Raw genomic sequence first — 26270 nt, 5'->3', positions numbered from 1 at the left:
CCATCACATGTCTACAGTAGTGAGGAAATCAAAGGTATGGCATCTAAGTTAAAGGAATCATTGTTCCACTGTATTTGGCATTCATCAGACCTATCATTGAGTATAATGCCCCTTTTGTATGTACCTAACCAGTAATATCCAACAATTGGAATGTCCACAGAGGTTCCTCCCTAAAAGAATACAGGACATAAACATGTCCCATGCAGACTGCCTCAAACCCTGTCCCAGTATTCTGTCTCCTACAGGCTATTAACAGGTGATCTATGCCTGGCATACAAGGCATTGACAGAGTCTACTCTGAGGGACCTCCTGCATATCCACAAAACAAACAGCATCAGAATTACACGTTCTAAAGACTTAGATTTGGGATGCATGGCTAGGCTTAAAAGGACATTTGGTTGTTAGCCTAGTAAACACCTATGATCCTATGAACATCTACTGTTATGGTAAGTTTATTTACACAACTGTACACAGCTGTACTTTCTCCTTGCAACTCCAGATGAAGAGGTAATTTATCTTTATCACAGGCCACATCTCTCTGGAGTATTAATTTGAAGGGTTAAAGCTATATATATATATATATATATATATATATATATATATATATATATATTTAGAAAACATACCCTGTTGAAAGCTAGAACTACCTCAAAAACAGTGCCAGAAGTTACTTTATTGTTCTCCTTTTGAGCTCAATGCCAGTCCACAGTTTAAAAAAAATGTCAGTCCACAACAACACTGAAAAAAATGTTCATGCATATGCACTTAAAGGCATTTGGAAGAGTCAGCCTTTTTAGAGACAGTAGGTATGGTGCTCAATAGGGTACTCCTGACTGATTTTGTACTTCTAGGATTCTTCAGGATTCAGGACTCGCACGTCAAATGATGGAAATATCTGAATGGGTATGACTGGTTGGAATGGCTTACCTTACCTGTCCCTAAAACAGAATTCTATCTAGTCTTATATTATCTGGACTAAACACCATATTTGAATTGAACAGTACTCAAACATGTCCTCAGTACCTGAGCATTTTGGGACAAAACTCAGACTGATTTTGTAGCTGTGGAATAAGACCAGAGGCCATATGTATTGGACAACTCATTAGTTAAGGTGCTGACCTTGTTAGCTGATCACCATTTGATGATAAATCGGAATATATGTCCAGAGTGGTACCTGAATAAGTCCAGAAAATCCAAATGTGCAGCAGTGGTGGCTTGGAAATATACAGTCAATTTCTGTGACACGAGTCTTCACTCCCACTTGTAGAAATGTTTCTCCTTTATGCCTCAGTAGTACAGAGAGATGAAATCTAAATAAATGTTGTTCAAAATCTCAGTAATTTAAGATGACTTAAGGAGCTGTGGCTAAATGCTGATCATTCCTTATTACAGTAGCAACTGTAATACATGCTTAGGGACTCCAGTGGTGAGGGAAGCTGTAATATTAAAAAAGAGGACTTTCATGAATACAAACAAACAATTGGAGTCTGTGGATTTGACTCACTGTTACTTACAAACCAGGAAGATGGCAGCTGTGGCAATCACTGAAGGAAGTGTCTGTCTGTGGAACGAGTATAAAGAGAACACAAAGAATGACTTCCACGTGTCTTCAAGGAGGTTTTGGTGACTCTGGGGGGCACAAGATATTTCTCAGACTGTACTCAGCAAGAGTAAAAAATGGCAAGTTCATCTAAGGACATGGACAAAACACTTTGAAATAGTACAGACAGGAGAAGTGGTCACCATGTTCAGAAAATTGAATAAGAGGGTGTGTTCCAGTTATAGAGGGATCACACTCCATTAAAGCATGCATGTATGTATATATTAACACCATCTTTTATATATCAGTAAATGTGTATCACAGTCCTATCTACTTCATTATTTAAGCTAAAATACCACATATCTGCTGTATTTATGCTACATAATAAAACCTAAAAAGAAATATTAGAGCATACACAAAGTATTGGCACACATGTAACACCAAAACATCACACCCAACTAAAATAACTCTAATCCCAAAGCCCCAATTAATATGAAAAATAAATGAAAGAAAAAACAAAATAAAACAGACCGCATCCATGATCATAATCAACAACTACACTTACAGTATATACACTTAAAAAAAATTAAACACATCCACAGCACTAAAGAGTTTACAAATGAAAATGAAAATAAATACATGTAATACCACCTTATAATAAAACCTCATTCACTTAAGCAGCAAATAATATGTACACATTATGTATACATTTAAAATAATCAGTAAATATCACCTAAAACTGCTTCCACCTAACAAAAACATGAACAGTGAACTCTCCCCTTAGGTTTACAAGAGCTTTTTCATTAAACTAACAAACATTAGGGGAAAATGCAGCCATCCAATCAGAAATGGCTTTATTGATATATTAGTCCTGAAATTATGATAAAATAAAACAAAATTATTAATAGTAACATAACTTAAGAATTTTGCATTAGATTATCATTTATGCTATGCAAAAAAAAAGAAAATCACAAAATACATCAAATTAAAATTTTTCCACTTAGTTGTGAGAAATGTGCACAATGTACAGTCAAATGATATTTTGCATATCTTGGACTGTAACCAATACCAAATTTGATTTAACTTAGAAAATGACTACCTTTTTACATCTTTCTAGAAGTGAACACAGTTCATACTTGTGTCTATACCACACTCATGATGTTTGTCAAAGTCTATATTATATCTAGCGGGGATCAACTCAACAAGATGAAATGGGGATGTTTTGTAAAAATAAGTCTGAATACATAAGTCCATAAACTGCTTTTAATGTTTAGAAGCAAACCCTCTAATTTCTCAGAATGTTAATAAATAATATCCCCAATATTAACCTAATTCTGCAAGTAAGAAATAATTTGGGATGTGATTCTTACATGATTAGTAGAATATGCAGTGCAAATTAACACAGTTAGTAGTAACATGCAGGGTGTGATCAGTTCAGAGACGTAGGCAGCATAGCTGTGCAATGTGAAAAATAAATTGGAATGAAACACATGCCGTTGATTGCATAATGATGTGAAAATGAGGAGTGCCATGCATACCCAACATGTGTTTGTGTAACTGAAGAAGTTTGTCTGTTTCACTGACATATTAGGTGGGGGTGCCGCAACATGCAGCAGATACTTACAGCAAGATTGTTGTGATGTGTGACGTTTGGCATAACATGGCATTGCAAAAACAGCAGAGCTGCATTCCTGTATGGTCAAGCATAGCAATAGGACCAAAAGTGGAAGAGCGGGTTGCAGAGTCTGTGGACAAAGAGGCAGCAGCAGGTCCACATGCAAGGTGGAGTTGGGGACAGTGCAATGCAGTCCTGGCAAAGAGGTTATACCTGGTCCACAACTATGGGCCATAAAAAAGACAACGCATAATAAAATTATGCATGTGCTATTATATCCAGGCTAGGCATGGTAGTGCATGGACTGGTCATGCTGTGCATTAGACATAACCTTAATCATCGAGGTTAGGGGTTGAGACCACAGTCATAACCACTTGCATAGCTAGTTGGGAGACAAATTGACAATGGTATAATAAGAAGGAGGGTCATGAGAGGTGAATTTGATAGCAATGGACACTTTTAGGAATTTGTGGAGAGTCAGGGATCACATCATTCAGTAATGCTGACAACTCAGTCATGTGTTAACCCTAAACCTGATCCTAACTACAATTATATATATTATCTTAGGAGAATATTTTCCTTAATAGCATGACTATTCAGAGAAAAGTGTATCTTTTGTAAGTGTTAGGGTGTTTTTGTCCTTTAAGATTCACTGATCAAAAAAGGAGAGCATTTGTGTTTGTTCTGTGTGAAGTCAGCAAGTTGTTTTTTTTCCAGTGTTTTTGTAACTGTATAGTGATCAATGAAAGTGGTGTCAATCTTTCTGCACATCAAGAAATGTAACTGTATACATATGTATGTATGTATATATCATCCCCACCAGCCTTTCCACCTTATCCTGCTGCTTCTGGCAGCACAGTGGCTTACTTTAAGATCTGTACCTCACAGCTCCAAGGTTTATAGTTCAGTCTTGACTTAGTCACTGTCTGTATGAAGTCATGTATGTCCTCCTCATGCTTCTGTGATTAGTTTTTTCCAGGTACTGCATTTTTCTTCCTGCCACCTGTAAACACATTAGTTAACTGGATACGCATATTATATTTATCCTTGGCATTGTATCCTCAGTTGTTGCTGAAGAGTGTTTGAGGGCCAATTCATTTACCTGTTTAACAAATAAATCAATAAATACAATATAAAATCCAATAAACATTATGTGCCTCAAGGTATACAATACTCACAGACATCTGGTATGGCTTTCTGAGAGGTCCTTGAATTCTCCAGGTGATTATACAACTGAAATTACAAAATCTATAAAAGATAGTGAAGAGCTGAATTTTGGTCATAAATATAAGGATTTCCATTATGCGTGAAGCTGATGTGAGAAAGAAGCATACAGAAAAAGCTAAAACTTGATCTGAAAAAGAATCCCGTGGCTGTAGACCACAGGGTAAAATCCCCATCAGAGAAATGTCTGAAGATTGATCAGCTACTTAAAGGAAATTTTGCTCATTCACGATGTTCTTCATCTCACATTGCTGCAGTCCTTACACTTGGGTAGTCCGCTGTCCTCGGTCGGCCCGAATACCAAAGTATAAGGCTGACGTCGGTCAAGGCGCATTAATCTGACGTCAGGACGTCAGGGTACAAATGCGCATGACCGACGTCATATCCTCAGTCTTTTTTGCCGCATGGTCTGATGCAGAAGCAGCGTTGCGAGTGCAGGTTGGCGTTCTGAGATTTTCCGAAGTCGGAGTTTCAGACCGAATCAAAGTTGGCTAAGTACCCTGTTGGGGAACATTTTGTTTTTTTCTTGCCTCAGTATTTTACCGGATGTCAGAAAAAGTGAATAACTGTATTTCTTGTGGGAAGCAGATACCTCATAGGGATTATCATACCTTGTGTATACCTTGTTTAGGGCCTGAGCACGACGTTGTTGGGTGTCGCTCTTGTGCTAGGTTTAACAAACGCACTATAAAGAGAAGATTAGATTGTGCCAGGTTAGTCTTCGGGAAGCGGTGCAATTATAAAATGCCGTCGGATGGTCAAAAAAGCCCAGGGACAAAGCAGCTAAGCCTAGGTAAGAAGACCCGTCCGGCCCTGGACGGTTCTTTAGAGGGCTCGGTGGAGCCGGAGGTTCAGCCAGAAGTTTCTTTGGAGTACCAGGGAGAGACTTTATTATTACAAGATGTGTCCTCTCAGGAGGTAGGCCAGGCTGACGGGGCTTCTCAGGTAGCTGTTCTCCCCTCCCTGCCTAAGGTGGTTAGGCCCTCCCCTTCTGTTTCCAAGGCTTCTCCCAGAGGCAGGCCAGGTTTAGCTTCAGCGGGTGTCACCCCTAGTACTTCAGGGTCTGTGCCCAAGAAGCATATGCTTAAAATGGCAGAAGATTTAATTACTCTGATTAGAGGTTCTATGCCCCCTCCTGATAAGAGGCCTAGGGTGGAACCTGAGCTTGGGAGTTTTGAGCAGGATTCGGATGCTTCTGAGTCTTCGGCTGAAGATTTGCAGGAGTATTCTCCTTATTCTGATTCGGATGTGGATGATTCTACTCCTTCTGCTTCTCCTCCTGAGGATTTTTCGTTTTCAGAGACTCTTCATTCCATGAGGGAGCATTTTAAATGGGAAGGTCAGGACTTCTCTGATTCCAGGAAAAGGCTAAGGGAATTTTTGTTTCTACCCCAGCATAGGCCTTTAGCTATACCTCCTGTTCTGAATGTGGTGGAGGATGTTTTTGCAGAGGCTTCTCTTAATCCTGATTCTTTGCCTCCTGCTCCTGTTAAACCGGATAGGTATTATAGGGTGCCTGAAGCTCATAAGTATCTTTTTAAGAGTCCTAGGGCAGACCCAGAAACTGTTTCTCAGGGGCCTAAAGGTGTTAAGGCTTCTGTTGTTAAAAATCCGGTTCCTCCAGATAAAGAGGCAAGGGCTTTGGATAGATGGGGAAAGAAAGTTTATACTTCTTCCACTTTAGCCATGAGGGCTTTGAATTGCCAGTTTCACATGTTGAAATATCAAAACTATCTCCTTTCACAATTAAAGTCTAAGGTAGATGCTCGAAGGTATTGAATGTAAAGAGTTACAGGATTTAGTACATGTTTCTGAACAGGTGGGTAAGCATTCCTTGCAATGTGGTTTTGATGCTGTACATGCCTCTTCGAGGGTGGCTGCCACTGGTTCTGTTCTTCGCAGGCACGCCTGGCTGAGGGATCAGAATTTAGCTGAGCATGTTAAGACAAGGATTTTAGATGCTCCTTTACAATCTGATGTGTTGTTTGGTTCTCCTGTTGAAGCAGTTTTAAAGAAAATGGAAGACAAGGCTAAGTCTATGCAGACTGTTAAAGATTTTTTGCAGGTTCAGCCTCCAAAGTTTAGTAGAAATTGGCCTACCAAGGGGTGGACATATCCTTCTTATGATTCCCAGTCTAGGGGTAGGTCTAGACGTGGTAGGGGCAGAGCTCAGGGCTCTTTTAGGCCTAGAACAGGGAGTTCACCTGCACAGTCTTCTGGTGAGGGCAGGGTCAGTCCTTTCGTAAACAGACCCAATGACTCCTTTTCAGCTGCCAGAGCCTTCTCGCCTGGCAGCACCTTTGGGAGGAAGATTGGCACTTTTCAGAGAAAATTGGAGTTTAATTACCCAAGACAGATGGGTATTGGATATCATTCACCACGGTTACAGGTTTTATTTCCATACATTGCCTCCGTTCAAAGGCACGCCAGACATTCCTCCTCAACAAAGAATAGAAGCTTACAAGCAAATTTCTCTGTTACTCCAAATAGGGGCCATACAGCCGGTTCCTATGCCAGAAAGGGGCCTAGGATTTTATTCTCGCCTGTTCCTAGTACCAAAAAAGGGGAACACGTGGAGACCAATTTTGGATTTATCTATCCTCAACACTTATCTGGACATTCCCAAGTTCAAAATGTTGACGTTACAACAGCTTTTGCCTCTGCTGGGCAAAGATCACTGGATGGTAACTTTGGATCTCAAGGAGGCTTACCTTCATGTTCCCATCAGACTAAGTTGCAGGAAGTATCTGCGTTTTCGAGCTGGAAATTCTCACTATCAGTTCTCTGCATTGCCCTTTGGCTTATCTACTGCGCCCAGAGTATTCACAAAAGTTCTGGCTCCAGTGATAGCTTTCTTCAGATTGAGAGGAATACAGATCTATCCTTATTTGGACGATTGCCTGATTCTGGCTCAAGGGAAGGACGAGATTCTTCAGCATTTGGAATGTGTGATAGCAGTGCTAAGATGCCTGGGGTATTCTGTGAACAAAATAAAGTCCAGTCTAGTACCCTCTCAAGACATGTGCTTTCTGGGTGTGAGACTAAATACAGCAACCCAGATGGCCTTTCTGACCCCGGACAAACAAAAGAATCTTTCCCTTTACTTCCATCAACTATCTCATCAGTCCGGGCTGACTGCAAGGACAGTCCTTCAAGCCTTAGGGTTCATGGCATCTTGTATTCTGGTGCTTCCCAATGCCAAACTGCATATGAGGAAGCTGCAATGGTATCTCAAAAATGTATGGACACAGCACTGCCAGGATCTGGACACTGTCATTCAAATACTACCTTGCATTCAAAAGGAATTTTTGTGGTGGGCTCAGGAATGTCACCTAAACAAGGGACTCTCTGTGACCCGGCCAGAGGCGAGTCAGATTCTAACGACAGATGCCTCAGACAAAGCTTGGGGAGCTCATCTGAATGGAAAGTGGATACAAGACAAGTGGCCTGCCAGATTACAGCATCTACATATCAACTTGAAGGAGATGTTGGCAGTCCAGTTTGCATTAGTGGCATTCAAGGATTTACTTCTTCCAGGACAGGTGTTGATTCTAACAGACAACACAACTGTCATGTGGTACATCAACAAGCAAGGGGGAACACATTCTTATCCTCTATGCAGGCAAGCAATGATTTTGTGGGACACTGCTCTCAGTTTGCAACTAAATCTTCAGGCAAGGTTTCTGCCAGGAGCACAGAACTCCTTAGCAGATGTGTTAAGCAGGCAAATCATGGATCCCCACGAGTGGCAATTGGATCCTCATGTATTTCAGAAATTGACAGTGTCATGGGGAACTCCAGACATAGATCTGTTCGCTTCTCCTCTAAACCACCAGCTGCCAAAGTTTTGAAAAGGTTTCATCACACAGCTTGGAAAGTGGATGCTCTTTCTTTCAGTTGGAAAAATCTTCATGTGTATGCCTTTCTGCCTCTGCCTCTCCTCCCAAAGGTACTTCTAAAGGTCAGACAGGACAAACCAAGGATGATCTTAATAGCTCCAGATTGGCCTCGGCAGCACTGGTACCCATTACTGAGAAGTCTGGTAAGGAAGCCTCCATGGCCTTTACCTTTGATTCCACACCTGTTGTCTCAGAAGGACGGTCATCTACTCAATGTCAAGCTTCATTCTCTTCATCTAACAGCCTGGCATATTCTGTTTTGAACCATAGCAGGTCTCAACTTCCTCAACAAGTTTTGAATGTGATTTTGGAAGCTAGAAGACCTAGTACAAGGAAAGTGTACGCAGAAAAATGGAAGAGATTTTTATTTTGGAGTGCAGCAAAGGATTTGGATGTTTCTGAGCCTAATTTGAGTGTGGCTCTTCTATATCTTACTGAGTTATTGGACAAAGGTTTGTCTTTCTCTTCCATTAAGATTCATGCTGCAGCAATTTCAGCTCACTATAACTGTGACCCACCATTGTTTTCTCATCCTTTGTTCAAACAATTTCTTAGAGGGGCAAAGAATATAAGACCCCCACGTAGAGCTCCTACTCCTGCTTGGGACCTCAATTTTGTGTTGGAGTAACTCACTCTACAACCTTTTGAGCCTGCAGCTACTGCTGAGTTGAAATATTTGTCATGGAAGACTGCCTTTTTGTTGGCCATTACCTCTGCGAGAAGGGTTTCTGAATTGCAGGCCCTTATGGCGGTTGAGCCTTTTTTGATTTTCCATAAGGATAGGGTATCTTTACGTACTAATCCTTCCTTTATGCCTAAAGTGGTTTCTAGTGTGGCTTTAAACCAAACTATTCATTTGCCTACTTTTTATGCAGATCCCCAAAATAAGGGGAAAAGATTTTGCATACTTTAGATGTACACAGGCAGTTGCGTTATTATTTAAGCAGGACTAAGGATTTCAGGCAGTCTCAGCAGTTGTTTGTTTCTTTTGCTTTGAGTTCTCAGGGCAAGCCTGTGTCAAAACAAACTATTTCTAAGTGGATTGGGTTTTGCATTGCTTTCTGTTATTCCCATCATGGCAAGGAGATTCCAGCTGGGATTAGGCCTCATTCCACTAGGGCTACTGCCACTTCTACAGCATTTCTAAGGGGGGTGGCAACTAAGGATATTTTGGAGGCAGCTACTTGGAGTTCAGTGCATACTTTCTCTAAGCATTACCACCTTCCTCTCTACTCTAAATCTAGGGCTGGTTTTGCCACTGCTATTTTACAGGGCATTTTGGCAGCTCCTGCTTCTTTATGATTTGCCATCCTCCCTTACCTCTGCTTTGGGATTCTACCCAAGTGTAAGGACTGCAGCAATGTGAGATGAAGAACATAGTACAGTTTTGTACCTACCATAAATGTAGATGTTCGAAGATCCACATTGCTGCAGTCCAATCCCTCCCTCCTTCCCTCTGTGTTTAGGGGTGGTTGTGTGGGTTGGGTTGTACTTTTGTAAATTTGTATATGTTGTACATATATTTGGTGCAGGGGTGTTTAGTGTGTGGTTGTTTTTTGGTTTTGGCCTTACCTGTTTAGGGTCTTCTGACATCTGGGGCAAGAAAAGACTGAGGATATGACGTCGGTCATGCGCATTTGTACCCTGACGTCCTGACGTCAGATTAATGCACCTTGACCGACGTCAGCCTTATACTTTGGTATTCGGGCCGACCGAGGACAGCGGACTACCCAAGTGTAAGGACTGCAGCAATGTGGATCTTCGAACATCTACATTTATGGTAGGTACAAAACTGTACTTTTACATACTCTGATAAGATCAAGATGAGTTTGTTGTTATAACCCTGTCTAATAAAGTAGAAGTGAATAGTGTTTGCTGGGCATTTGAGACATATTCCATTACTGGAGCATTGGAATAAGTTGGCTGAGTAGTAGGTGGCTAATTTGGAAACAATAGCAAAAGGAATGGTTGCTGAGGATCTGGCTCATTGGAAGAACCTAAGTGTTACTGAATTACCAGAGAGAATGGGAGATCTGAACTACCTGCAATTCAAGCAACTGCATCTGGCAAAACAGTCTGGGTTTACTGAATGTTATGTTAGAAATGACAGAGCCCACAAAATCTTCATCTTGGTGGTAGTTCTAGAAGCAAAAGACTGAGCCATATTATTGAGCACTTGGAGTAGTATGCAATCAAGGAACAAATACTTAGCAGTATATGGAAGCACAGCAAGGTGATCACAGAATATTCATTAAAAGTGCAAAATTCAAGAGTGTTCAATTTGTATAAAGGAATTCTTTCTTAGCTACTATATTTGGTTTTATATGAGTTAAATGCGTCACAGGCACAGAAGAAACAGCATCTCATATTTTCAAGCTGAATCCAGAACAGCTGTGAGGGTTGGGCAATGACTAATTGGACACAGCAGTTCGGTCTGCAGAAGGTTTCCAAAGTCCAGCTAGGCGGAATAGGGAGTAAAATCCTATTCTAATCTGCAGACAGCAATTCAATCAGGAGGAGAAAATTGCCAGAGTAACTTGAAAGTAATTGTGCAAACCAATAAAAAATGAAGGGCTGTCTCAGTTTTTGACTGAGTAAGTTGGGGCTTGACTAATTTGGAATAGAGGACTTTCGTCTTGTCAGAGAAGGAATGTTCATAATTAAATACCTTATGTATCTGTACTGAATTTGTTAAATGATACTTGATTTCAGTAATGCCCTTTGGTTATTTTATAGCAAAAAGATAATCTGATTTTTCTTAAACATCCCACTCAAATGTAGTCTTCTGTGACATAGGTGATTCAGTTAGAACATGAGCCAGCTTTGACATGCCTTAGGTTTCTAGAGAAGGATTTCAAATTGAAAATGAATGAGTTGTGGAAGTTTAACTTGGCATGTTGTTATCTGAGATGCAGTGACCTAGTAAGAACCATTGACTGGAAATGTGGTTTCAGACTCTTAAATAGGTAACATGGTATTTGTAAAGGTGGACACATTGCAATCTTCAAGGTGCTCTGCAGTCGATTCTTAGTGTACGCTTTTAAGAGTCTTTAAATCAGCCATTCATAAATGTGGCGGTGTTTCTAAAACTAATATTAATGTTTTGTGGTGCTTTTTAGCTGCTGTTTGATGAGGCATATCCAACTTTTAAGTGTTACTTGCATCATTTTTTGAATATTTGCTTACATGGTGTGTGAAGGCTCTTCACTTTGTGCTGTTGCTAAATGCTTGCAACTTGTCCATGTCAGTCAAATTCATATAGGTTTAACACGTGATAGTTATACTGGGTTTTGATTGTCATTCTTGATTTTATGATGCCCCCAGGGGGATTGATATGAAATGTAACTGATTTATTGGCTCTTTGACTTCACAACAGAGATACTACAATGTCTGAATACTAAGTAAAAACTGAGGAGCTGCTGCACAGGATAATTGCATCCTCACTGGAAGCATTTAAAGTAGTGCTTTTAGCCAACTTGAACATAGTTATGATTTAAAAAGCCAAGGTGTTCCAGTGTGTTAAGTAGTTGAGATTCCAGAAAACATTCTACATTAATGATAAGTATAACAAGCTCTTCCAAGGGGGTTGGGACAAGGGTATTCCAGTTTCATATCTGGGGGTAATTTGTTCAACACTCTTGGTAATGAGGGACACCCCCATTAGTGGTCTAAGATAAACTAGTGAACCCATGGTGAAGATTTCTACAACTGAAAAGGACACACAGTTCTATAAAATATCCTATACTTATTGTATACATCCCTTTTACATTTAGATGGAATGATTTGAGAGCACTGAATCTTATATTTCTGGAGGGGATAATCAAATGTATGGAAGACTGAAGTGTCATAACTGAAAGGAAAGATATGCAGTGTAGCTCAGGAATGAGCATGTTTCCTAAGATTGGTTGAGATGTTGCAAGTTTAATAGGAGTAATGGAGACAGCAGACATGACATTTAACTCAGAGATCCCATAGACTTCAATTAGTAGTCGCCTGGATATTCCTCATCCAGAACTTAAAAAAACTTTAATAATGGAGGATTTATATTTGGTCAGTCACACTATGACTCATCCAATAGTAATTTTAGATTATGCATTAACTGAGATGAAGGTGGCTAGTACTGTATAAGTGTTAGTAGATGAGTATTAACAGTTTCCCTCATATTACTTAAAACAGCAGATCTTCGGTGATTGGTGTAAGAAAAGATTTGACCTTAGCAAAAACATAGCAATAAAACAGAATCAAGTGCTAGCTCTCAGCTGGAATGACCTCCATGTCTTTGGGATAAAGAAAATAATACCCTGCAGGTAAAAGAAGGGTAACCAATATTATTACAGGCAGATTTGGGGTGTGAAACTCTGCACAGGTCTCAAAGGGTAGATGGTGTCAAGAGGGAATTTGAGGGAAGTCTTGCACCAAAAATTTTAATTTTTAAAGGAGTGTGTCAGTGACTTTTTTTAGTCTCATCACACCCAGTTTTTTTACCTGAAAGATCTTCAGGGGTTGTGCACTCAGCTCAGTGTTTTATAATGAAAGGAGGAAGAAGCTAGGCCACAAATGATAAAATGTAATTTGAGGGTAAACTTGCCTAGGTTAAGAGGCAACCAAGTGAAGGGTTCAGTAACCTCTGCCAATGTGCAGGAAATATAAGAGGGAGTTACGATCAAGGCTGTGTGAGAAAAACAAAAGCCAGGTTTGCATGGGCTACCAATGGAATTGCATATTTATTAAGATATGGATATGGAGTATGGGAGAAATTCCCCATTCGTAGAAACAGACTAGAATTGTGGCAATACCAAAGGAAGGCAATGATCTGGCTCTACCATCCTGCAAACCAGTTTCAGTTCTGAATCATAATTATAAACTTTTCATGTCACTGTTAGTGGGTAGGATTATTAGCCATGTCCCAAAGCTGGTGAATTTGGACAAATGTGCCTTTGGGGGGGGCAATAAACCTTTGATAATATTACCAAAACTGTGTTGACTGATTAGACTAGATGTGACATACAGAAAGGCAGTCTTGGCAAGTCAGAAAACTGGGAGTATATTCAATAGAGTTGAGTGAGTTATGTAATGGAAATTTCATTGGACTTTGGGTTCCATCTTAAGTTGGTTAACTTAATATTCAATAACTTCATATTCAGTTACTATCAGATCTTCTGACTGAGGGTTAAAACAAGTTCTAAGTTATGCAAACCTGACCCTCTAAGCAGAGGAACTAAACAGGCTGTCCCTTGTCCCTAGTTTTGCCATTTACTTGGATCTGTTAGCTGTTGCATTATGTCAATTTTTGTTTTGTTCTTCATAACTCTACATTACATTGCAGAGTTCCTGAGTTAGACCTCTTTGCCACCTTTCTGAAAAATCAACTGGCAAGATTCTGCTCCAGGATTCCATGCAGGAAGGCCTGGAAGACCAAAGCCTTTTCTTTTTCTTGGACAGGAATATTCATTTGTTTTTCCACCCTTTCCACTGATATCCAGATTACTTGAGAAAGAATCCCCCCAAGATCATTGTGATGATTCCCTTCTGGTGCAGGCAGCCATGGTTCTCCCTTCTTTTGGAAATGGCCTGGGGCAATTATTACAAGCTTCCTCACAGACTGGATCTACTCACATAAGAACACCAACACCAAGCTTCCATTGACTGCCTGGATGATAGGGTCTTAATTCCATTTAAGGCACCTGATTACTGAGGGCATGCAGCCGGTACTAATGGAGGCAAGAAAGCTTGGTTCTAGAAAATCTTATATTAGCAAGCCAAGATATGTACTGTCATGCCTTCAAATGACAGTGTAAATGTTTAGCACATGCAAAAGAAGGATACATCCTCACCTTCCTCCAGCTGGACCATCATTCTCCACCTATTGTCCCACCTAGATGTTTAATCTTAAGCCATATCCCATCAGATTTTACTCTCTACATGAAATATGGGGTGGCAAGGAAAGTAGAGACAAACCCAGTCTCTTCTACCAGCCTCATCCTCTTTTTGTCAGACTCATTCATTCTTTGCAGGCTCCAAACATTGCCCCAGATTCCATCATTTCCTTCTACCCCTACCACAGGAGTGGCCAGGTGTCAAATATCAAATGTTTCCACCTGCTGCCTCTGAGAATGCATAATCTTCTTTGGTCTCTGTAACATTTATCTCCCTCATTATGCCTCATCAGTCAGTTACTGTTCATTCTAGCCCTAACATTCCCACAGGTATGACTAGGCCTGCCAAACATGGTACTTCCTCCTTGCTGTATAAGACAAACTACCTGGCTTTATATACTCATTGATGTTGTTGTGTCTTTCGGCTTTTCCCGGTTAGGGGTCACCACAGCGGAACTCCAGTCCGCTAATGATTGGCAGTAGATTTTTACATGCCGAGATGCCGGCCCTGACGCACAGCCTTCAACGAAGGTACGCCCATTCACGCATGTCTCCACACAGAAGACGCTCTCGCTGAGAATTGAACAGGACAACGTCTTACTGTGAGGTGACAGTGCTACCGCAGCACCACCACCGCAGTCTTCATATATACTCATTGATATGGGACATATATATTTCTTGCATGCATCAAATTGCAAAAGGTACCATGTGAACTGCTGCAAATATAAACATAAACAGAAATATATATTTCTTAAAGAGTATCACAGACACTTTGACCCATTTACTTTCATTTACCAGTAACTACCTTCTTGCAACCCTTTTTAACACTGTCTTGCTGGCCCATTTCACCAGTACATGAAAGACAGTAAAGCTACCATATTTAAAAATGTTACTCTCCCAGTCTGAAGGCTGTGGCTCAAAACCATGATCTCTAAATATGTACTACTTCCAAGGTTGTGTCAGCTTGAATAAAAGGGATTAACTTTATTCCCCTTTTCTTTATGTTGGTAGTATATTTAGTGACTGAGTGAATGGGAAGAGTGGTGTGCAGCGCACCTGAAAAGATGTAGATTTAAAGGACTGAACCATTGAATGTAAGCTATATAATGGGTAGTGGGATGTTATTACAATGGAAATTGTATGACAAAATCTGGACTACAGTAGTTAAAGGTAGACCCAATTAATACATTCTGCCAAGTTATCTGTTTAATGATATGAAAAGTGTTGCCTAACATTTTGCACAGAACAGAAAATCACTATAGGCAACAGCATCAATTTTCTTTTTACTGCTGTGTCTTAAGTGTTTGGCTTGTGGTAATACCTCCTGGAAAAGTGCTAACAATGAAGTGACTGAAGTTCTCTCATATGTTGATTTTTTTTTAAGTTATCCTAATCTCACCACCAAATTTTTACCTCATAGTCCAATGTTATCCTGTTTTCAGAAAATCTCCAAAGGGACTCCATCTTGCCATATAACCTGATACAGTCCTGCAACTGTGTTTTCACCATGGAACTTTTCAAAGCTATTTATCTTCTGCTATTCAGATTGTTCTTGTGCATTTCTCCTTTTAGAGTTTCTAGAGTATCCTTTCTGCTGGGAGATTTTTGCTTGTTTTGACACCCCTTTTTTCTCCATTTTCTGTCTGCTTTACCCCAATTGAGTCAACAACAGTGTTCTTGTCTATTAATTTGTATAAGTTTAAAACAGTTCTTCCTTGCAGCTCATACATTTGTCCCAATGTTACACTAATTTTCAGGAAACATGGTTTAGTTCCATTTAATCCCCTTTCCTCATAATCTTCATATGTAGGCATGACAAATGTCCTGAGGAAAATCAGTCTAATACCAGTTCTTCCAGAATTCACTTGGCACTGCTCTTTCCCCTTTCTTTGCCACCCTCAAAAGAGGAGGTCTGTGAAGCAGGGTATACCAGCAAGTATTATTCTCCTCCATTTTCTGGTCCATGACAGTACTTTACAGTTTACTATGAGCCACCACAAAGCTGCTTTACTAGTATTCCTTTTACATTCCACTTTAAGACTCCCTTGATTTTCATGCTAGCAGGTTGCATATAGGCACTCTCCCACTTTCTAGCAAGGGCAAGCTATTCCCACCTTCATTTTAACCATGAATGGTGTCCATCTGATATGCCTTATTGCCACTATCATTGCCTTTGATTAAGACTGGGAAAGTTCTATGATCCCCAATACATTCTTTCCTTTCTACTCCCTACCACCTTTTCAAAGAGACTTGAGATGAGGGCTGCTATACCAGAACTCATTGTGTATCCTTCCTTTCCCCAGGATTCAATAACACCTACACTAAGTGTACACCTTTCTGAATGAACAGACAACACAGACATAACTCACACCTTATTCCTCCTAATTTTAATTTTTCTTAACTGATATTCTTGCAGCTTTAAATTTTAACAGGGATTCATTAAGGTTACCACAAAGTGTAGACTACATGTACACTTAGTATAATCTTTCTGAGTGACTAGAACACACAAAAAAAAAATGATAAGATAGTTCTTGAATACATATTGTGTACACTTAGTGTAGGCTTTATTGAACCTGGCCCTTTCTGTTGCAGTTGCGGGATGCACTCAACATTGTGTAGTTAGTTGATGTTAGAAGTACAGTAAATGAGAAGAATATGCTTTGAGTAATAAAAAACTTGTTCACAAAGTCAAAAATTATAGGGTGAAGGGTTGGAGCAACAGCAGATCCAGATCGAAGAAAGGTAGATGTGAAGAGAGCTTTTAAATTATGTGAGGTTCTGGATAGATCTAATAGCTAGTAGTAAAGCATTCCAGGCCTTGACTACAGAAAAAAGTGTAAAGTAGTTGGCTGCGAGGTAGGTTAGGTTTATGTACATACAGAAGGTGTTGATTCTCAGATCTGAGAGACCTTTAGGTAGATGGTGAGTAATGAGGAGAGAGCAGGACAAGCAGAGGGTTTGTATATTATTTTATGCGCTGCTGTTAGCTGCCGGTAGGAAAGGTAGTGTGGGAGTTCGAGCCATTTAAGGGAGAGTAAAGCTGTACAGTGTTGGATGGAATGTTTCGCATTTTTAGAGAATTTGGCAACTTTGTTATAACAGATTTCAAGTTTGGGTTTTAAGGAGGATTGAAGGTTTGTAAGTAATGGGGCACCATAAACAAGAGTGGGAAGCAGATAAGCAGTAGCAAGGGTTTTAGTGGAAAGGCTAAGGAAGTTTTTGTGTTTATAAAGAATGCCAAGCTCTTGTTGTTTTTTTGTTTTTTTTTTTTTACATTATTTTGTATGTGCAAGACAAAGTTTAGCTGGTCATCATTAATAGCTCCCAGTAGTTTAGTGTGGGTGACCACTTCTATTGCTGTTTTGCTTTGGGAGTGAATGGTAAACTGAGGCTTATCTATAAGTATTCTTTTCTTGGGGGATGAAAAGAAGTTTAGATTTATTTGGGTTAAGGGACAGGTGATTGTTACTAAGTCAGGACTCTGTTGAGGTAAAGGCCAGTTAAGTGACATGCTGAAGATTGGAAACGGAGTCAGCAGAGCAGATAATGTTCGAGTCATCGGCGTATTGTATTATAGAGTATTGACTGCATAGTGATTGAAGACTATTAATATTGATGCTGAAAAGGAGTGGACATAATGTGGAGCCTTGGGGGACACCAGTGGAATTGTTAAGGTATGAGGAGAGGGAGTTCTTCCATTTAACTGCCTGCTATCTCACTGATGGGTAACTTGAGAACCAGTTAAGAGAGTGAGAGGAGGTACCGATTTTTGAGATTTGAAATACCAGTAAGGGGTGAGAGAGTGTATGAAAAGCCTTTAAGTTTAGAAAAAGAGAATAAATGATTTTGCCTGAGTCTCAGGCTTTGTTGACCATGTCCATGAAAGATATCAAGGCAGTCATGGTACTATGACCTGGCCTGAAGTCGTGCAGTGTAGGGGATATTATGTGATAATTAAGAAGAAAGTTTAAAAGTTGTATGTGAATACACTTCTCAAGGAGTTTGACGATGGGGAGAGAATGGCAGTAAGTTGGTAGTTAGAGAGATCAGTGTAGTTGGCACATTTATGCAGGGGAAGAATAAATGCCTTTTTCCAGATTTTAGGGACATAGGATTCAATGATGGATGAGTTGAATATTATACTGATAGGGCAGGCGATGGCATCAGTAGCTAGCTTTAGATATTCTATAGGTAGGTTGTCTGCTGCAATGGTACTAGGTTTGAGTTTTAGTAGTAGTCTTTTTATAGTAATAGTTGGAACAGGTTTTATTGAGATTGTAGGTGTTGGTTGGGTTTAAATTTCAAGCGAACTGAGTGAGGAGGAAGAGGAGAAGGAGGAGTGTGGGAGGGGGCGGTGTAGATGGATTGTTATATGAAAGTGTGTCACTGTGAGGTCGGGGAAGGTTGGCAGTGATGTTTGATATTGAGTTAATAAAATGAGAGTTGAAGAGATTGGCCATTTGTGGTGGAATTTTTATTAGAGAATGGACATGAGTTATTAGTGCCAGGGTTTAGGAGAAATGATATAGATGTCCAGAATTTCTTGGGGTTATGCTTATGATTGGATTGAAGTGTTAGGAAATCATATTTTTTATCTTCAGTTACATGCCTTTTTACTTGATTGCAGAGCTTCTTGAATTTCAAGAGGTCTGTAGGATTTTTGTTTCTGCAGTAATTGCCACATTTCGTCCCCATTTAGCATTAATTCTTTTGTATATTTTGTTAGCCATGGGACATGGTTAGTTCTGACCTACCTAATGCGAGTGGGTGGGAGGCTGTCAAGGGTTTATAGAAATATTGTATTAAAGTAGTTAACCACATCATCTAGAGGTAGAGTTTTTAGGATGCTCCAATTCATGTTTTTTAGTAGGCTGATAAAAGGCTGTGGTTTGTAATTGGTCAGGTTACATATATGCAAATATTTGCCAATCTAGAGTCAAGCAAAACAGGGTCTTCTTTCCCTGCTGATTCTGCCAAGCCAGTTCCCTTGGCTGTGGTTTTGTTAGATAGTAGGTAGGGACAATGAGAATCTTGTTCATCCATTCATTTGCGTCACTAATTAGATGACAAGCCATTTGGCTAACTTAAGTGTCATAGTTACTCCCTCCATTTACCAGCCCTTTATTGAATTTCTTCACTTTGATGTTCAGAGAACTAGGCAGAAATCATATGGCATCAACACCCATCTCAGGCCTTCGTGATGCTTTATTATAATTAAACAGTCAAATTCTCCTGGTCCGCACCAGTTCTAAATCAGCTGCTAGCTGCCAGACGATGCAGGGTGATCCAAAGGAAGGGCCCAGTGCATGTCCAGAGTCTCTGCTGTTGTCCCTCTGGTCCCCCAGGAGGGGGGAGCATGGCGAGGGGTGACACCTCGTCCAGCCACGGCGTGTACCCATCCCCATTTCACTCCTGAGCCCGACCAGTTCAGCTCTTCGAGCCAATCCTTATCCCAAAGTTATGGATCTGGCTTACCAACTTCCCTTACTTACATTTTTGGCCTTCAAAGCTCTCATTTGAATATTTGCAAAGTTCTCAGCTTGCACTGAGGCTTGACTAGATTACCACCACCCTCCCAGAATTTCCAAAACAATGTCAGTGACTGTACCTTGTGGGATTCCTCCCTTATCCCTCACTCTAGGAACATAGGAAAAACACTTCACAAATGACCACTGAGACTAAGATGTCTAGCCATATGCACTCTTAAAAATTCTTGCCACACTTTTCAAGTACTTAATGTTGCTCATTTCTCAAACTGAGGTTTGTCATTCTTATGTTAGTAATTTGCCTTATACCAGATTTTGTTTTGGATCCATCATGGTATTCCAATTGTTCAAACTTTTTATACTGCCTATCTCTGAGAGCTCTTTGTTCTCCTATTCTGAGCTCTCGGATGAGCTTCCCCATGCCAGAAAGATCATTTCTATGGTGATTGCTCTCCCTTGTTTCTACTCGTCTTCTTGTTAGTCCTAGTGTGCAGTCCAACTCTTTTTTTCTGTTTCTTTTTCTCTGCACCGTTATTAATTGCAGGACACAGCTCTCTCTTCCTGTCTGTGGTGGTCCTTCATTCATTTTTTATCTACAGAATTAATGTTTGAATGCTTCCTTCCTCAGTTTAAAGGCAGCACCATATTGAACAATCTAGGTTCTCCACTTTCTGCCTTTTCCTTCTTCCTACCTCTGAATACCATCTTGGAGAGCAACCTTCATCCTTTGTGACAGGGTTCTTCTAGGTTTAGAGGAATGATGGGTTGTTCCTGAAGAATAAAAGGCTTACCAGTGCCCATCCTCTACTTCAGTGAGCTGCACAATGTAAGCCATCCACAATAGAAAAGGGGCACTGGTTTGAACCACTGTCTGAGCAGCAGGCCATGTTCTGCAAAAAGTTTCAGGGAGTGGTCTTGAAATATTTTAATAACCATATTTTCCAATGTAATACTCTGTAGTAGTACATCTTTATTCAGCAACCATTCCTCCACATTGCAAAAATGCAAATTAAACTGTCTGCCCAAATAATTCATTGATTTTGTTTTTGTTTCTTCTGCTGACTCTGTCTTTGGGAGCATGCGTTGCTGGTAACAAAAATGTATGAGGAAATTCACAGTATCCATTTCTAATACCTTCCTTAGCTGCTCATTGCTTCTCATTCCCTGTCCACATTTTCTTCTGTTTGTTTTTGTAATCTCATCTGCAGCTAAACAGTGTTTCCTTCTTGCATAGCAGTGGGTTTTTAATTATTCTATTTCTGATGTCTGAAACATGGATATATTTTACTTTCTGAGGACAGCCATGTCTGCACTGTAGTCTCTCTGCATGCCATTCAGTCAGATTCTGACTACTCAAAATAAACAGGTAAAGTTGAGTATTGACTGAAGAGATATTTCTGCCAATGTAGGATACCTGTGCAAGATCACTGTGTGCTTTAATGAGGAGTTACTCTTTACCAAGCTATCACTTACCAGTGGAGTTAGTATATACAGACGCACACACACACACACACACACAGGTACAGGCGTTAGAATGATTATTTTCATCTTTCAAGTTGAGCTGTTATGTTTTTGATCAGTTATGATAAAGTCATGTTCTTACAAAAGATCGTACATTAATCATTCGTAGTGGAAGCCTTCCCTGAAGATTTGTGTCTTGCCCCTCAACCTTGAGTTCTCATAATTTCCTTTAACACACCTACCACACGTCCATCTTTTCATAGGTTCATAGGTTCATAGGTTAGTACTAGGTTAACTGCCCTTATGGGCCATTTTAAGCCCAATTAGTTTACCCATGTCAGAATCAAACCCTGCACCTTGTGTTTCTAAGGTAAGCACCTTAACCATTACGCCATCCTCCCACCCCTTTTGGTAACATTGTCATATGTCTGGTGTAATTTTTTTGCCAGCTGTATTCCTCTGCTTAGCGAATGTCTTATTTTTCCTCAAAATACTCATCATTTAATTTTTTCCCAACTGGAGCTCTGGAATAATCTATCCTTACATATTGAGCTTCGGGCCACTTCACCAGTTATGAGGTTGTATTTCTGTTGCCTGAACATGAAACATCCAGCTCAGATTTTGAGTCAGTACTATCCACTTTATGATTTGGTAATGTGGTTTCAAAAAGCTGTAGGAAATGCACTTGCTGGATTCAGTTATACTAGTTTGCCATATATAAGTATGTATATGTTGTATTTAATGTATTGTCTGTACTTTTCAAAGTAACATCTCCCTGTACTGTAAATCCATCTTTACTGTAGTTATATCTGTATTTGACAAACCAATTAATTAGTATAAAATGTCATTAGTAAATACAAAAAAAAAAAAAAAAGAACAGTGTCAGAGTCTGGTGATTAAAGAGCTAAAATATTGCAACAACTTTTTAAATATTACATTTATAACATCAGTTAAAACCTAGACAATTAATCTGACAAACTGTACTAGAGTGACTTACAAAAATGAGCAGTAGGTTGTCTTTGTAATTGTCAATTACATTTGTAAGAAATTCTAGATGACAAAGATTAATAATGAGTACAGCTCTGATTTAGTCAAGGATGTCAACACTATTAAAGTTCACTCAGTTGGGTAGGTTGTGACTATTTTCTTTTTCTCTTTCTGCAGATGGAAAACCTCTCTGGGTATTTATTGTTTTGTATTCTGACTGTAGTAGGAAATGTTTCTGGATACCCTAATGGACAGGTCAGTTCGTCTTGTATTTCAATGCAGCCAAGCCATGGTGTTAATGCACAAACAAGTACACCTCCATACAGTATTATTGTACAGAAGACAAACTACAGTGCAGGAGATAACATTACAGGTAAAGTATCTTGTATGACTGTTATGGTAGTATATACCATATTCATCAAATATGTAGCTGGTGTCCTTTTACTTAATCATCAACATATGGTTGTGTTTAGATGAAAATGCTTGCAATCAGTTATATTATAGAATGATCTTCCTTTTACAAACTCCTGTCAGTATTCTGTTTTTTTTAACTGCATGCAAATTTTAGCAGCAGAGTATGTTATTTTTTTATATTAATTGTAATGTGTAATTCAGCTGTCCTGACCGCAAAGTATCTCATTTTAGTGGTAAATTAAGTCTTCCTAAAGTAGATGGCAAAGTTCTTATAATACAGCTCCATACAGTCTTAAAGAACTTCAGATGTATTTTAGTGGGCTTTTGCTAGAGATCCTAATACATGTGGGATATGTGTGAGAGAAGTTGTCACTTGACTGGGGAAAAATAAGATTTGAAAGATGCATAAACAATTAAAGCCCACATCAAAAAGATTTGCTTTGGAGACCTTTTAAATTCACAAAGTATAGCAGGTTCCTTCAGTTACCATGGAAGTAGATTCCAAAGGTATAGTCCCTGGATGTTAAGATAACAAGAACTGGAAAACCCTATGCACACCTTCAAAACTGCCAGCAGACTCAAGGTGACAGTGATCCAGTGAGAACAACACCTCTTTTTTTTTTTTTGTAAATTTACACATGGGGTGACTAATATCAGGTTAGCAATTCCTGAAGACAGGGGAGGGGCATGTAATGTAGGACATATTAATCTAAGACCTCAAACTTGTAGGTGATATATTTGTTTATTATTAAATATTGTAAGCTCCCATCATAGGCATAATACAATGGTAATAAGAAATACCCATAAATTGTTGGGCTACAGATTTCTACACCAGTTACACTCAGTCAAGTGCTGAGTCTAGAAATCCAAAGTACAAGGAGATGTGGAAGCGCAGTAAGGAAGACATCATGGCATGCACTTCTACAGTGAAATTTTCAGGTAGAATATGCTGCTTTTAATGCTTTTATCAGACCTGATCTATGGTATATTAAGCCTCTATTCCAATGCATCCTGCAAAGTGATTACCATATTACCATCATTAGATTTTCAGTTCTTTTTGCAACCAGAGTTATTTTTTTTTCTTCAGGGGGGTGGGGCAGTTAATTGTAATGTAATGCAGAATTTTAATAAGAAGAAAATTACCTGTAAAAGGATTACACTGATCAGCCCAAACAGGAGAATGACAGGCTTGATGGAGACAGGCAGGATTACTTAATGGAAGGGTAAAACTGCAGATCCAATCAAGAAGCTAATGGGAGTTGGGGGGGCAGGAGTTGGATCATTTTAAAATGTGTTACCAGTTAACAAAGGAGACAAAGCTAGATTCACCTGTTAGGTATTCAGTTCAAATAACACAAAGACTAAGCTGAGGGTAGTAGGATTTGCTGCACTGGACAATGTGCTGTTGAGTAGGATTTAATCAAAACTGGAACATCTGAAAATGTACTTTAACATTTAAACTGGTGCATTCCAGTAGCACAAAAAACTGAGGAGGTAAAAATATCATGCTGTGTAGAATACGTAAAGTAAACTAATGGAAAATAATACTTATTGATGAACCCTAATTAATAAAAGATGCATAGTAAAAGACATAAAGGCAAAAGAAAAACACTTGGCAGAAATTTATAGGACAGAAACAAAAGGAAAAAAGAGCACCACCTATTTGGGGAAATGTGGAGGACCATATATGTGAATGTTGTAAGCCTGGACTGTTAAAATTTTAGACACTGAGATCTTCATGGTGGAGGATACCTTGGGACAGTGTTAGTAACTGGTTAAAGACATGTCCAGATCAAACAGTGTTTTTTAAACTTATTCAAATTTTTGAGGAAAGAACAAGTGGGAGCAGAAGAAGGGCCTTTTATATGTAGAAACTGCACATGGAATATACAGTGGATATAAAAAGTGTACACACCCCTGTTAAAATGCCAGGTTTTTGTGATATAAAAAAATGAGACCACAATAAATCATTTCAAAACTTTTCCCACCTTTTAATATTTACAAAGACATGCATCTGGAACCTTTCTCCCCAGGCCTGTGCTGAAAATTGGTTTTGTTCCAAGTTGGACTTTCCTGGTTAACAAATGATAAATAAATAAATAAAATAATGTGACCTATAACCTGTACAATTCAATTGAAAAAGAAACAAATCTGTTAGGGGAAAAATATAAAAAACAAAAAACGTATAATAAGCTGGTTGCATAAGTGTGCACACCCTTAAACTAATACCTTTCAGAGAAAGAGTGATTTATTAAGATAGGTATAGTATAAGAGATGGAGGGGGCGGCTAGTTTTAGAAATTCAGTGGAGAGCTGATCTGCAGCAAGGGTGCAGGGTTTTCGTTTGTTTATGAGCCGTTTTATGTAGTTAGTTTGAATGGGTTTGAATGAGAATGGAGTTAGGTTTGGTTCTGTAGAAGTGGGGACTGAAAGGGGTAGTTTGGTGTTGGGGTTTGTGAGCCAAGGAGATGATGAAATGGGGTTGGCTCAAGAAACAAGTAGAGACTGGGATTTTGGATGCAGATCCTTAAGGAGAATAACAACAACCATACAAGATATTGTATTCATAAAGTAACAAAGTATTCTAAGAACTAAGCCAACATGGGAATGGAGATAGATTCTGTCAATAGGGATGAGAACAATTAGTACAGAGAGCAGACAAGAGGGGGCTAGAATTTAATGGAGAAAACTGGCAAAGGAACTAAGGCATTGGAAGCAAATAATTACACAGGGAAAGGTAATAGAATGAGAAAAGGCCAAGAATTCATCTGAACTGCAAGTTAGAGATTGCCTTCCCTATCAAGGATTGATATCAGTGTATAAGCAAAGAGAAATTAATAGGGGGATCCTGAGTGAAAGACCAGCACTGGTAGAGTTTTTAGTAAAATCTAAACTAAAAGCTGCTCTTAAAGGGATAATTAGTAGGGCATATAAAATATTGCATGATAACTGTAGAAATCAATTGGAGGAGGTTAGAATGGATTGGAAAGAGAGCTTGGATAAGCAATTCACAAAAAAAAAAAAAAAACAATGAAAGGATATATGCATGGCTCCTAAATATGTAACAAGGTCTAGAACCAAGGGAGCCCGCAGGATTTTTTGCAGGGGGGTGCAAACCCAAGCCCCACCCACACTGCCCCGCCCCCTCTGCTGCTCCGCCCACTTAGCCCCACCCCCACCCCTGCCCACACAGCCATTCCAGTGTCCCAATACTTGGCTATTTTTCCTCCTTTGTCATAGACACTGTTCAAATCTCTCAGTGTGCATACTGTTTTATGCTTTACTTCTACAATGATTATAGATATTTGGATTTCATTTACAACTTTTATTTCAAATTTTATAGCACAAACACTGATAGACATTTACTAAACCTAAACAAAGCAAAAGTCTTACAATGAAGAGAGACTTAGCATTAAAACTTCTCTACCTTTCAAACCCACACTCACCAAAACAACATTGAAACCCATTCAAAGAAAATGCATCTGGCCAGTGGCAGCTTACCTTTGGGCCCCTCTCAAAACATAGACTCTTTGCACACATTTCTATAACCATGCAAAAGTTATTTGATTCACCTTCCTGACTGTATTAATTATACTATATAATAATTGACTTGTATCCCTTGTATAATACAGCACCACTTGTTAGAGTGTGTTTTAAATTTATAGTTCTGAACATTTTTCCTTTAAGCAATGAAACAAATCATATGAACCAATAATGACAACCTGCCCAATTCAGAACATTTCAACCATAAAGGGCCACTCTACTCAAA

At 39.4% G+C, this 26270-nt stretch overlaps 1 protein-coding gene across 2 annotated transcripts in view; it reads left to right on the top strand.

Annotated features, from left to right (window-relative positions):
* Positions 1 to 26270, top strand: part of LOC122813344 (putative ferric-chelate reductase 1) — a 754507-nt gene that overhangs the window by 128248 nt on the left and 599989 nt on the right. For both annotated transcript variants that reach the window (XM_044085608.1, XM_044085607.1), the window contains exon 2: positions 22266 to 22461. In XM_044085608.1, coding sequence (XP_043941543.1) covers positions 22266 to 22461 — 196 coding nt within the window. The remainder of the gene's footprint in view (positions 1 to 22265; positions 22462 to 26270) is intronic.

The sequence above is a fragment of the Protopterus annectens genome, chromosome 10.part0, assembly GCF_019279795.1.
Source record: "Protopterus annectens isolate FY-2018-M chromosome 10.part0, PAN1.0, whole genome shotgun sequence".
Lineage (NCBI taxonomy): Eukaryota > Metazoa > Chordata > Ceratodontiformes > Protopteridae > Protopterus > Protopterus annectens.
This window is presented reverse-complemented; position numbering and strand designations above follow the sequence as displayed.